This window comes from Toxotes jaculatrix, chromosome 20 (genome assembly GCF_017976425.1).
Source record: "Toxotes jaculatrix isolate fToxJac2 chromosome 20, fToxJac2.pri, whole genome shotgun sequence".
NCBI classification, from domain to species: domain Eukaryota; kingdom Metazoa; phylum Chordata; class Actinopteri; family Toxotidae; genus Toxotes; species Toxotes jaculatrix.
In genome coordinates this window covers 249,863-262,362 of record NC_054413.1, presented here as the reverse complement: position 1 = coordinate 262,362, position 12,500 = coordinate 249,863, and the positions used below count along the sequence as shown (strand labels likewise).

General features: G+C 48.1%; 3 protein-coding genes across 5 annotated transcripts in view; 1 reads left to right on the top strand and 2 right to left on the bottom strand.

Moving 5' to 3' along the window:
* Window positions 1–1,240, top strand: part of chodl (chondrolectin) — a 4,523-nt gene extending 3,283 nt beyond the window's left edge. The window contains exons 7-8 of the mRNA XM_041065993.1: window positions 1–11; window positions 871–1,240. The exon at window positions 1–11 is cut by the window's left edge and continues 86 nt beyond it. Coding sequence (XP_040921927.1) covers window positions 1–11; window positions 871–952 — 93 coding nt within the window. The 3' untranslated portion in view covers window positions 953–1,240. The remainder of the gene's footprint in view (window positions 12–870) is intronic.
* A 1,354-nt stretch (window positions 1,241–2,594) lies between these two features.
* Window positions 2,595–7,206, bottom strand: LOC121200829 (zinc finger protein 436-like). The gene is made up of 4 exons (XM_041066339.1): window positions 7,077–7,206; window positions 6,469–6,704; window positions 5,440–5,766; window positions 2,595–4,246 (listed from the first exon to the last, which is right to left on the bottom strand). Exons 2-4 carry the CDS (start codon window positions 6,689–6,691, stop codon window positions 2,820–2,822), a joined length of 1,977 nt encoding a protein of 658 aa, XP_040922273.1. The 5' UTR covers window positions 6,692–6,704; window positions 7,077–7,206; the 3' UTR covers window positions 2,595–2,819.
* Window positions 7,207–7,497: 291 nt separating this feature from the next.
* LOC121200828 (receptor-type tyrosine-protein phosphatase mu-like) overlaps window positions 7,498–12,500 on the bottom strand; it is a 79,074-nt gene continuing 74,071 nt past the window's right edge. For all 3 annotated transcript variants that reach the window (XM_041066338.1, XM_041066336.1, XM_041066337.1), the window contains 5 exons: window positions 12,307–12,438; window positions 11,964–12,089; window positions 10,940–11,103; window positions 10,562–10,697; window positions 7,498–9,936 (listed from right to left, as the gene is read on the bottom strand). In XM_041066338.1, coding sequence (XP_040922272.1) covers window positions 9,883–9,936; window positions 10,562–10,697; window positions 10,940–11,103; window positions 11,964–12,089; window positions 12,307–12,438 — 612 coding nt within the window. In that variant the 3' untranslated portion in view covers window positions 7,498–9,882. The remainder of the gene's footprint in view (window positions 9,937–10,561; window positions 10,698–10,939; window positions 11,104–11,963; window positions 12,090–12,306; window positions 12,439–12,500) is intronic.

Here is a 12,500-nt window from a genome sequence, read left to right as displayed (position 1 = left end):
CTCAGCAGAAGGTAAGACTTAACCACAGAAACTACAACTCCCAGCATCCTCTGCTCCGGCTCCCACCGTTACTGCTGAGGATGCAGGGTTTTACAGTGCAGAGCGAACGCAGAGATAATGACGGGAGAGCTGCAGCAGCAGCAGAGGGAGAGTGTGAGTGTGTGTGTGTGTGTGTGTGTGTGAGTGTGTGAGTGTGTGTGTGTGTGTGTGTGAGTGTGTGAGTGTGAGTGTGTGTGAGTGTGAGTCAGTACCTGGCATCAGTTCAGGTGTTTCCAGCGGCAGAGCATCTGCTGAGTCTGGTGTTTTTGGGTCGTTTGCTGATGAAGCTGTAAAAAGCAGAAACATGAACGACACACGTGACGACGCTTCAGTTTCCACTTCCTGTTTTTCCCTCATCACTTCCTGAGACTTCGATGGTTTTAATCACGGAGACGTTTGGATGGAAGGCGACGCCTCCAGCTGCTGAACATCTGCTCTGTGATCACTTCCATTCACTTCACTCACCTTTACTCTGCATGTTGCTTCAGTTTGATGATCGACAGATGAAACACACAGAGCAGTCTCTCACACACACACACACACACACACACTTAACGACAGTCAGTTAATGTGTTCGTCCTGGAAAGATCCAGGTGATTAGAAACACCTTTGTAAAACACCTGAAGAAGAACTCAACCTGCTCACGTGTCAGACGGAAGGTTCCAGCTGTTCTGACCTGCTTCATATATCTGAGCATGTGAAGTGTGTGAACTACGAAGCAACACCTGCAGTGTCCCCACAGAGACAGCGTCCCCACCATCAGCATCATTTCAGGTTATAGGGTCCTACCCCCTGATGATGATGATGATGTCATCACCTCTCTCCCCGCAGTAATCCCCGCACAAAGACCGCCACCAATCAATCAAACCTGTGGATCTCCAGGACGCCCAAACCCGACAGCATGGAGGTCTGAAACCACCATCGTGTGACATCACAGGAGCATCAGGGGATGACATCACTTCACGGCTCGGCCAATCATCATCAGGAGCAGGGGGCGACGATGTCATCTGTTACTGTACTGCAGTTTGTCTCCTTCCTTCCTCTTCTATCCTGTCAACATGTCCTTCTTTCTTTCCCTTCTCTCCTCCTTTCTTTCCTTAACTCCTGTGTTTCCTGTGGTGGTGTCATGTTACAGGACTGACCCCCCCCAAACCTTCTGATGTTTAATTGAACATGTGCAGTTAATGAAGTGAGAGTGATTAGCAGCTGAGAGGAAATGAAGCGTCCCTCAGGGGGGTGGAGTCACTGCAGGGGTGCGTTTGATCTATGAGCAGCTACAGCACAGTGGGGGTGGGGATGGGGGGGTTTAACAGATCCGTTAATTTAAAAGGAAAGAACAGATGAAAGAGAGGAAGCAGAGGAACGATCACATGAAGAAGCCGTGTGAGTTTCTCTGTTTTCAGAAAACTTGGCTGTGACACGAACAGGTGACGTTTTCAGACTGACCAATCACTGCTGACGTGGCTCCGACCCGGTGCATCGCCGCTGCGTGTCCTCAGTGTCAAACATAGGCCGAGTCATGTGATCAGACAGGTGGGCTGAGCAGGTGTCACCAGAATAGAACAGACAGGACACCTGAGCGTCCCCTGCTGGACACGACTGGGCCTCCATCACAACAGATGTGTCTTTGTCCTCACTTTAGGCCTGTCAAAGGTTGTTACCGGGCAGATTAGAACATTTAAGGGAACAGCTCAGCATTCTGTTAAGTTAGCTTAGCTTAGCATAGAGACGGGAAGCGGGGAAACAGCAGGAACAGGAAAAAACGGTTTCACACTGGAATCATCATTTTTACCAACTGCTTTCAGATCAGCCACAGGTCCACGTGGTTCTGGTCTGGAGTCAGACCGGGTCAGACCAGGTCTGATCCGGTCTCTGTTAGCCTGTTAAAGTCATGCTGTATCACACTGACAGAGTTCAGGGTTTCCAGGGTTCTGTCTCCAACATAAGGAACATGTGAGGAGTAAAAAGCTCCCTGATCATCATCATCATCATCACCACAGAGAAACTCGTCTTCCTTCAGAGGAGTTTAAATCCCACAGCGCTCAGATCAAATGAACGGAGACGTTTAGAAACTGTCCCAGTTTTAAATCCGATAAACGGAGAAAATTAATTGGATTCTACAGCAGGTTTTGTTCCCGTTACCATGGAGACACCACTCAGTTTACCAGTGATTGATCAGTCGACCTGTCAGCTGACAAACCTCTACACACACTGTGGTGTTTGTGTGTGTGTTTGTGTGTGTATTCTTCAACACGCTGACGTTTATTTGTCATGAATAAAAACGCTTCCTCTGACTTCAACCAATCAGCTGCCTCCGTTTGTTTGTTTACAAAAATATTCAATACATCTGAGAGGAAAAAGAAGAAGAGGTGGAGAGAGGAAGAAGGAGGTAGAGAAGGAAAGAATCTGCTTTCCATGACAAATGAGCGAACTCCACCAGGTGAGGAAATCATGTGATATGATAGAAAGCTCCAGAAGAGCTACAGGTAACTTACCTGACGTAACGCAGAAGATTTAAAGACTCAAATCTGAAGAAAGAAACATTCCAGTTTCTGAATCATGTCAATGTTTAATTCTCCTTTACACTGAACATTCTGGATCAATCAATCGATCGATCACTGATCGTCTGTCAGATCATTCACAGGTTTAACAAACTGTCACAACAAACTCACCAGGACCCATTTCACTTGTTCAAAGATCCACAGAGCACAGTGGGATCTGTCAGCAGGGCGACGACGCCTCAGACAGGCGTAGGACGCAGGCGTGACGCTCTGAGTGCGTCAGGAAGCCTCGAGCTGCTGAACAACGTCCGACTCGTCGTTCGTCGCAGCCTCAAACTGCTCAGCTGTAGCATCGACAGCCACCACCGTCTCTTCCTGTTTGTATGTCAGAGCGGGAGTCATGTCATCATCGAACAGAATGGGCGGGGCTTCCTCAGCCGGTGGCTTCCCCACGCCGTGCATGCGCTTCCTGTGCTGCTGCAGGTTCCCACGGCGGTTAAAGCTGGCGGTGCAGAGGTCGCAGGCGAACGGCCGCTCGCCGGTGTGGATGATGACGTGTCTGGTGAGCTGCGATCGACACTTCTTGTCTTTGCCACAGATGTGGCAGACGAAGCTCTGCGCCGGGCGCGCTCCGTTGGCGTGGACGACCTCGCGGTGTCTCTTCAGGTGGCTGAGGCGTCTAAAGCTGCGGCTGCAGAAGTCACACGTGTACGGTCGGACCTCGCTGTGGGTCATCGAGTGACTCGCCAGCAGAGACTTGAACTTGAAAACTTTGCTGCAGTTAGGACACGGGAACACCTTCGCCGGCGCTGTGCTCTTCCTTCGCCCGGCGCTGTGCGGCACATCGTTCACTTTGACCTTCAGATGGACACGTAGGTGGTGCTGCTTCAGGCAGGTGGCTCGCTGGAAGCTGCGCAGGCAGATGCCGCAGCGGTGAGGCTTGTCGCCTGTGTGGATGCGGGAGTGAGCCGCGAGAAGCGATTCAGACTTCAGCCGCTTCCCACAGACGCCGCAGGCAAACGGCGTGTCGAGCGGCAGGTTCTCCTCGCCGTTCACCTGGTTGGCGTGGACCAGGATCTTGTGGCGTTTCAGCTGGTACTGTCGGCCAAACTTGCGGCCGCAGATGTCGCAGAGATGCGGCCGTTCGCCGGTGTGAGTCTGGAAGTGGATGGCCAGCTGCGACCTGCATTTAAACTCTTTACCGCAGAAGTCGCAGAGCAGCGAGCTCGGCCGCTGAGGCTCCGCGGAGCCCTCGACGTGGACGGTCTTCTTATGATGCTCAAGGTCGTTAGTCCTCATGTAGGCTTTGGGGCAGAGGTCGCAGCGGTGAGGTTTAACGCCCGAGTGGATGACCTCGTGCGTCTTCAGCCTGGACCTGCAGCTGAAAGTTTTCCCGCAGGCGGCACACAGCCAGGCCTGCACCTCGCGCTGCTTCTCCAGCTTGGCGACGCCGTTGGGGTGCAGCCGGTTCAGGTGGTGCTGCAAGTTGTCGCGGCGGTTGAAGCGCAAGTCGCACAGGTGGCAGGCGAACGGCTTCTTCCCCGTGTGGATGAAGGAGTGTCGCGCCAGACTCGACTTATTCTTCATCACTTTGCCACAAACGTCACACACGGTGCTGTCGGGCTCCAGTTTCACCACATGAACAGGTGCATGCTGGGACTCCGAGTCCAGCCGGACGTCCCCGAGTTCAGACACAGACGCGACATCTGGGGGTGAGACACAGGGAGGACGTCACAGAGCGGCTCAAACAGTCAAACTAACAGAACCAAATTAAATCTGATAAATACTTTTAAAAATATAATTAAACATAAAATAATAAAAATAATCTACAACATGAAAAACTTGAAGCGAACATGTAATATATTTATAAACATAAAGACGTGTCGAATTACAGGAAGAACCTGAATAAACGAGTAGCGAGAGTAATGAATGCAGATGCTTCCACACAGGTCAGGGACAGAGCAACAGTTAACTTCCCATCATGCTCTGGGGCATGTATACAAACGCTGAGCAGGATCAGCTGATTCTGAGTTTGAATCAAGATGAAAAACATCAGAGAAGTTTCACTGTTCGATGCTGAAACTGCTGGAAAACTAATTACTGATGTACATGAGAGCAAGTTAACAACAGAACCCACAGAACCACAGAACCCACAGAACCCACAGAACCACAGAACCCACAGAACCCACAGAACCCACATAACCACAGAACCCACAGAACCACAGAACCCACAGAACCCACAGAACCACAGAACCCACAGAACCCACAGAACCACAGAACCCACAGAACCCACAGAACCACAGAACCCACATAACAACAGAACCCACAGAACCACAGAACCCACAGAACCCACAGAACCACAGAACCCACAGAACCCACAGAACCCACAAAACCACAGAACCCACAGAACCACAGAACCCACAGAACCCACAGAACCACAGAACCCACATAACAACAGAACCCACAGAACCCACAGAACCCACAGAACCCACAGAACCCACAGACACACAGAACCCACATAACAACAGAACCCACAGAACCCACAGAACCACAGAACCCACAGAACCCACAGAACCCACAGAACCACAGAACCCACAGAACCCACAAAACCACAGTGGACTCAGCATCAGCCCCTCGATCCCACAGCGACACACAGAAACATCACGGATTTTCTTATGGAACATCTGAACATGATATTCTATGATATGTGGGAGCTTCTTCTTGACCATCTTCCCAGTGATGCTGCTGATCTGTTGCAGACATGGTGTCCACAGACATGGTGTCCATGTCTTCAGACATAAACCAGAGACAGCTGAATCTCTTCCTCTAACATGACTCTAATGGAAACAATAACATATGAGAGCGATGATGTAATGCACATGGTTTTGTCCTGACTCACCTTCAGGTGGAGTCCAGTTGGGATCTCCCGTATCCTCCTCCTCCTCCTCCTCCTCCACCTCTTCTCCTTCTTCCTCCTGTCGGTCAGTATCAGGTGACACACGATGGTGACGGCGTTGAGGTGGATTTCGTTTGGTGGTGTTGGAGCTCAGAGGAGGTGGTTTCCTCTGGGTCCTGGACCTGGACTGGGTGAGTTTAGGGGAGAGTTTGACGGCGGGTTTGATGGTTCTGGTTCTGGTTCGGTTGGTGGTGCAGTGCTGCAGCAGAGCGCCCCCGTCTGATCCGTCGGGCCTGACTGCAAAACACTGCAGCAGCATGGAGGAGGAACCTGCAGACACAGATCATCAGGTGAGTGGAATGAGCTGAAGACCAGCTCCAGCTGCTCCAGCTGCTGCTGCTCCGAGCTCCAGCTGCTGCTCCGGAGCAGGTTCTGATTTTTTAATCAGCTCAGTAAAATCAGTGTGTGTTTATTTATATATAAAATCTGCTCTCAGATCAGAATCTGTAACTTTAACTCAGTTCCCAAACCAAAGAACTGAACTCAGGTCAGTCAGACCGGTCTGAGGTGGTCTGCTGCCCCCTTGTGCCAGAAACACGTCACTGCACTTGGACCTTCAGGATCTGAGGGACGCTCTAAATGTTGGACGTCTGATCTACTGGAGCAAACCAGAGCTGACGCGACTGTTCAATCAGCACAATGTTAACTTGCAACCACTTTAATTATCAAATAATCAATTGATCAATACTATATATTAATGACGATAACACAAAGATCTGTGGTGTCATGTCACAGTAAACTGAAGGTGTCTGGGTCCTGGTCTGTCTGCTCCGTGATGCTTTGATCCTCCTCCAGGTAAATGCACACGTGTTACATGTAAACAGTGAATGTCTGACATGTAATACAACATACAACAACACGACCTGAGTCCTACTCCACTGAATCCTGCTTTATTCTGTCAGTTCATGCTGAGGTACAACCAGCAGCTACAGCCCGGCTCCTGTTACAGCTGCAGAGGACAGGACGACTCACCTGAGTGTCTCCAGCTGAGCTGATGAGTCAGCAGGTCCACCTGGACAGCAGCGTCTCTCCTCTCTGCTGAGTCACTCTGACAGCCCACCTCCCTCCTCTGCTCCTCTGGACTCTCCCACTGGCAGCCCACCTCCCTCCTCCTCACCTCCTCCTCTCCTGCTCTCAGCAGGAACACACAGAGCTGTTCTTCTCCTCCAGGAGGCTCCAGGAGTCCAGCCGACATCTTTAAAAACCACCTGAAGACCAGGAGAGGACAATTCATCCAGTTCATCCAGTCTGTGAACACCGCCCCCCCCCCCCCCGACAGGTAAATCAATCAGGTAATAGTCAGGTCCACCTCCACAGACCCATGAAGTCCGGTTCCACCTGTCCTCAGACTGTGGTACCGGCAGATCCGGTCGGACCCTGAGCGGCACAGAGCGCAGTAAAACGAACTCCCGCCTCAGATTCACACATTAAACATGACGTTAATATGTAAACACAGTTATTCACATGAACTTCTAACCGCTCTGCTTCACATGCTAACATTAGCACGATGCTAACTAACGCTTCCTGCCTGTCACAGAACAGGGGCAGGCCGACAGGTGAGGTAAAGACATCCGGGTTACCTGAGAGCTGAGCGGCCCAGACGGTGTGAGCGGGATCCAACGGTCCCTAAAAGATTTAACACGAAAATCCGACACAACTTTCCACGGAACAACACGGCCGACACAGCGGGCCGCACCGGAAATGCTGCTGCTTCTTCTTCTTCTTCTTCTTATTGATGCGCATCCGGTTCCAGCGGATTGACGCTGCCCCTGCAGGCCAGAACACAAACTGCAACTCGTTCTGTGGTGGATTCATCAGGTCCGGCGGTGCAGTGAAAAAAAAGAATAGAACGAATATATGAAAGAACATCAGAGCTGCTGTTTTCATCAGGACGAGTCTCATAATTATTTACTGCATCAATCGTTTAGTTCATCACATGTAAGAAGTGGGATTCTGATGCTTTATGGGTTTGTTATGTTCAGGAAGGCCACGGACTCCAGGTGACAGGTGTATACAGATTTTTATTGTAGTATTTTTGGACTCATACAACATAAATAAAAGCTTTCGTTACAATAATGTTCTGTGCAGCACCAGAGTCAAAGGTCACCGGGGTTAACACTGACCCACAGGCACGTGTACCCGGGGTTAACACTGACCCAGAGCCATATGTCAGCAGAGTTAGGTTGTTTCCTGGTCTAACTGTGGTTCTGTTGTTCTGAACATTAGAATCATCCATGATTGTCTCTCTCTCTGTGCTTCACAACAACAACAACAACAACAACAACAACAACAACAACAACAACACAACAACAACATCAACACTGAGAACAACTGAAGGAATAAATATTCTTCTTCCTGCTTCCTCCTGCTCTATGTACATTATTAACAAACCCACCAACCAGCATCACTCAGCTGCTGAGGAGGAAACAAACAAAGCACAACCTGAAGGGGACCAGGGTCCAAACTGGAGATGATGTGGTTGGATGATTCCAGTCCAGTTTTTGATCTGCAGCAGTAAATATTCTGCCCTGCCCGGGACAGTAAACATTAAACACCATCAAAGAAGACAGACAAATGGACGGACATGAGTGTCTGTATGTCTGTTTCTATCTTTATATTCCACTGTGGCAATAAAAAGAAAGAAACAAAGAAAGGAAACCAAAAGCTGTTGGTCGTCATCAGCAGACTGATGTGGAACAGTTGCCATGGAAATGCAGATGTCCAAATCTTCCCTTATTCTTTGTTCCTTCAGGCAAACTCAGTCAGTGCTACAGCTGAAAGGTCTGGAACAAACATGGATGGTAAGTGGACCTTGAGTTGAGGTTGTCAGGTCGAGAATGAACGGTTAAGCTCGACACAGATGAAGTTTATTTAAATCTGAGCTGGGACTAATGATTGGTCCAATAATAAATAAATAAATAACCAATCAGCCTCTACTGTTTTCTAACATTCAGTTAATCCGTTGGTCTTTATGGTTCCACCTCCTGTTCTGCATCTTCATTTATCACCACATTTCCTCAGCAGAAACTTTAACACGTGGCGTCCCACAGGGCTCAGTCCCTGATCCACTCTGGCTTCCTGAGGCCTTCCCTGTGATCCCTGTACGCAGACGACACTCAGTTGTGTGTCCACGAAGACGGACACAAACCAAAACTGTCTCAGTGCAATAAAAGAACAGTTTCCTCAAAAAGGTTCCACAAGTCTACTGGTAACAGAACCAGGACCTGCTTGTCCAACATGTCCGCCCCAGTGGACTGAGAGCTCCATGAGGAATCTCAGTCTGGTTCAGTCCTGCTTTCTCCAAAACTGATGGCATTTAGCGTTTTTGCTTTGTAACTGAGAATCAGTCAGTAAAAATGACTAATGAAGTTTCTGACTAATCACTTCAGCACTTATTGAAACCTGACGATGATCCTGAGCTCTGACGTCATGTTGCCTCATGACCAATGAAAATCAACCTTTAAACACTGACATCATCCTAACAGACTGATCAATAAAAGCTGAAGATGAACTAATAATTTACCATTTCATTCCACATGAAATATGAACCCTGTGAACTCTTAACATTGTCCCCTTGTCCTAAGAGTCAAAACTGACCCCCCTCAAATAAAGCAGCTGATTTAAATCTCAAATCTACTGATATTCATTTGTATAAACCACCACTCTTACAGGTGTGTGTGTGTGTGTGTGTGTGTGTACTTTTCTGTCTTTCATGGAAATATGAACAAAGGAAATGTTTCACTTCTACTGTCGGAGTCATTTAGAGTTTTTCTCTGCTGTTAAATCGATGTCCCGCCACAATAAACCTCCAGAACTCCACTGAGAATCCTGCTGTTTTTACCTTTCCCTCAGTGTCAGTGTGATCCAGTGATCACAGCTGATTCAGCTGTTAATGGGACAGTTTGACTGGATGGAGACAGATACAGGTGAAAAGACGTGAGCGTGTAATTATCTTGAGTTTGTCTCGGGGTGTCCACGGGGTTGGACTTTACAAAGCCTGCTCTCAGTGTTTCCGATGTTTATTGGCGTTCAGTGTTTACTGAAGCTGAAGATCGATGGCTGACGAGACGCTCGCTCTGATGTCCGTTTGCTTCCTTTAGTTTCAGATCATCAATACAACAAAACAAGAAGAAAAACATCCAACAACGTGACACATGGTGAGTAACAGGGTGAGTGTGCTGGAGCTCAGTGTGGCCATGCTCGCAGGTTCAGTCACACAAGGCAGTGCAATAACATCCTCCTCCTCCTCCTCCACACTTCTGTCAGTCCTTCTCCTTCAGTCAGTAGTTGACCTCCTCTGTCTTCGTCTTCCTCCTCTTCGTCCTGTCGGACCGTGCGTGGCATTATCGCAGGGGGAGGAGGAGGATGAAGAGTCTCCTGCTGAAGCTAAGCTGAGTTGAGATACTCCAGAGCGACTTCATAACAGAACTTATACTGTTCCTGCAGAGAGACGGAGCCAGAGGTCAGAGGTCAGAGGTGATGCAACAGTACTATAAATCACAATTTACCCCACAGGGTATAAATGTACACCAAATATTAACAGAGCCAGAAGCACATCAGTCTAAAGAATAAATTAGTAACAATGAAAAGGGAGAAAAATAATAAAATGATTAGAAAAGAAATAAAAAGAAAATAAGAGAAATATTGAAAATGAATATATGTGGTTATAATAATAATAATAATAATAAGAAGAAGAAGAAGAAGTAATCAAAAAAAGAAACTAATTAAACTGAATTTATTTTATTATTTATCTTAAAACCAATATTACTAATAAGAACAATAATCATGATAATAGATGTAGTTTAGATTTTGGAGGGCTGGTCCTGTGTTAAAAACAAACTCTGTCAACAATAATGAAATATAAAAATTAAACAGACATACAGAAAATACATTTAATCCAAACAGAAGAAACAAGATTTAAAACGTCCAAATAAAAACAAATCAAACAAAGAAGCAGAGCTAACACTTACATTACTCCTCTTTCATGTCTGATGCTGTGAAAACACAATCAGGTGTAAAACCTGATGCTAAGCTCAGAGTGAGGTGTGTGTGTGTGGTTATTTACCAGCAGGTCCACCATGTTTGGTTTGTTGTTTCTCAGCGTTTTAACAGCGTGAAAGACGTCGACGCAGCGCTGCTGTCGCAGCATCTCACAGACTATACTGATGCTGCAGAAAACCCCGCTGCGACCGCCTCCGTTCCTGTGGGGGGGGGGGGGGGTTAACATGTCTTATTCCACTTTTCACCACCAGATGGAGACAAATCACCACTGATAGAAACAGCTCAGCGTTACCTGTACTACCACTCTCTGTACTACCACTCTCTGTACTACCAGTATCTGTACTATCAGTATTTGTATTGTAGCATCAGCAGTACTACACTGCAGTATCAGCAGTAGTATCAGTAGTATTGTCTTCAGTGCTGGATTTCGGTGTATTCTTACAGGCAGTGGACCACGGTGCGTCCCTCCCCGCCATCATACTCCTCCTGCCATTTGTCCACCTGGTGGACCAGTTTGAGGAAGGAGCGCTTGGAGACGGGCGTGTCCCGGTACATCGGCCAGCCCAAGAACTGGAACTGCTGCACCATGCGGTACCCGTCCTGGGGCTGGGGACACACAGGGAGGACTGGGGGGTAAAAAACAAGCTCGCCCTAAACCTGATCTCAGGTCTGTGTGGCAGATTACAGCAGGAGAGTGTGGTGAGACGAAACACATCCCAAAACAATGCAGGGCAGGAGCAGATGCTGAAAGGTGGAATAAATCAAAGGGTCAAAGGGTGTATAGGATGGAAGAAAAACTGATCCCAACATAAATGTGAGAAGACAGGCAGGAGAGTGCGTTTAAATCAAACGCAGGCGGGTGGGGAGCGGAGTCTGGATCAAACACAGCCCAAATTTTGTGAGACACAGGGAGGAAATGAGGCACAAATCAAACGTAGCTAAACCTCTCCTCAGCCCAACGGGGAGGTGAGGAGGTTTAAATCAAACACACTCTGATCTAAATTTAGTGAAACAGGAGAGAAAATGGAGGTTTGGATCAAACACACACGACTTTATGACACAGAAATCAAACACACCCTGAACACCTGAGGACGTAAACAACCTGAGACAGGTGGATCTTGTTAAGCTAAAACTGCTAACACTGTCGGCTAACATGCCTGTAATCATGCATGAAAACCAATCTGCTTAAATCATTAGAGTAAATGCTAACGCTAACAAGCTAACACTGATTTCTGGTGTGTTTACATGTTGCACCAGCTAGCTTCAGCTAGCATGTACTGCTGCCAGGTCACATCAAAGAGACCAACAGCAACTTTCAGCTCCTGTCACCTGACTCATCCACGGCAAGCGTAACGCCGGCTGTGTCCACCCCACCTCCACCACCCGCTGCACCCGCTCCATCCAATAGCATTAGGCTCCGACAGTCACATCAACGTCAGCCATAAAGGAGTGTAAAACAAACGCACCCTTGCTGTGTTGTAGATCCTGAAGATACGACTGATGACGTCCTCCTCCAGATCTGCAGAGACGAACTCCACCTGCAGGGAGCCCAGACGATGGAGGCCGTTCTCCGGCCAATACTGAGGACACAGCTGAGACAGAGGGAGTCTCTTCGTTATTATTATTATTATTATTAGTATTAGTATTAGTATTATTATATCTGATTGATCTGACTTCCTTCTCTTCATGCTGACACTGATGTTCACACACGGTGGGCGGATACTCAGAGCACGCCGCTGTGACGCACGTGTTTCTGAGCATCACCATCACAGCATTTCCACCCGTGTGTTTATGCACGTGTGTGTTCACCTGTGCGGGGTCGACGTCGTTCAGCATGACGATGGACGTACAGTGGTAGTCAAGGACCAGGCGCCAGAAATCCTTCACTGTGTTGGGCAAAGGATGCTGGGTAACGATGAAGGCCGACGGCTGCTTGTAGCTCTGTAGCAGAAGAAGAGAGGAATGAGAACAATGTGAACATCTGCATTTTCATCACAACTGGA

What these genes read in the sequence shown, in the direction of transcription:
- LOC121200829 (XM_041066339.1), bottom strand. Translation starts at nt 6,691, where the DNA reads ATGTCGGCTGGACTCCTGGAGCCTCCTGGAGGAGAAGAACAGCTCTGT. An exon ending in GCTCAGCTGGAGACACTCAG is followed by an intron (nt 5,767 to 6,468) that starts GTGAGTCGTCCT and finishes CTGTGTCTGCAG; the next exon opens with GTTCCTCCTCCATGCTGCTG. An exon ending in CAACTGGACTCCACCTGAAG is followed by an intron (nt 4,247 to 5,439) that starts GTGAGTCAGGAC and finishes TCTCACCCCCAG; the next exon opens with ATGTCGCGTCTGTGTCTGAA.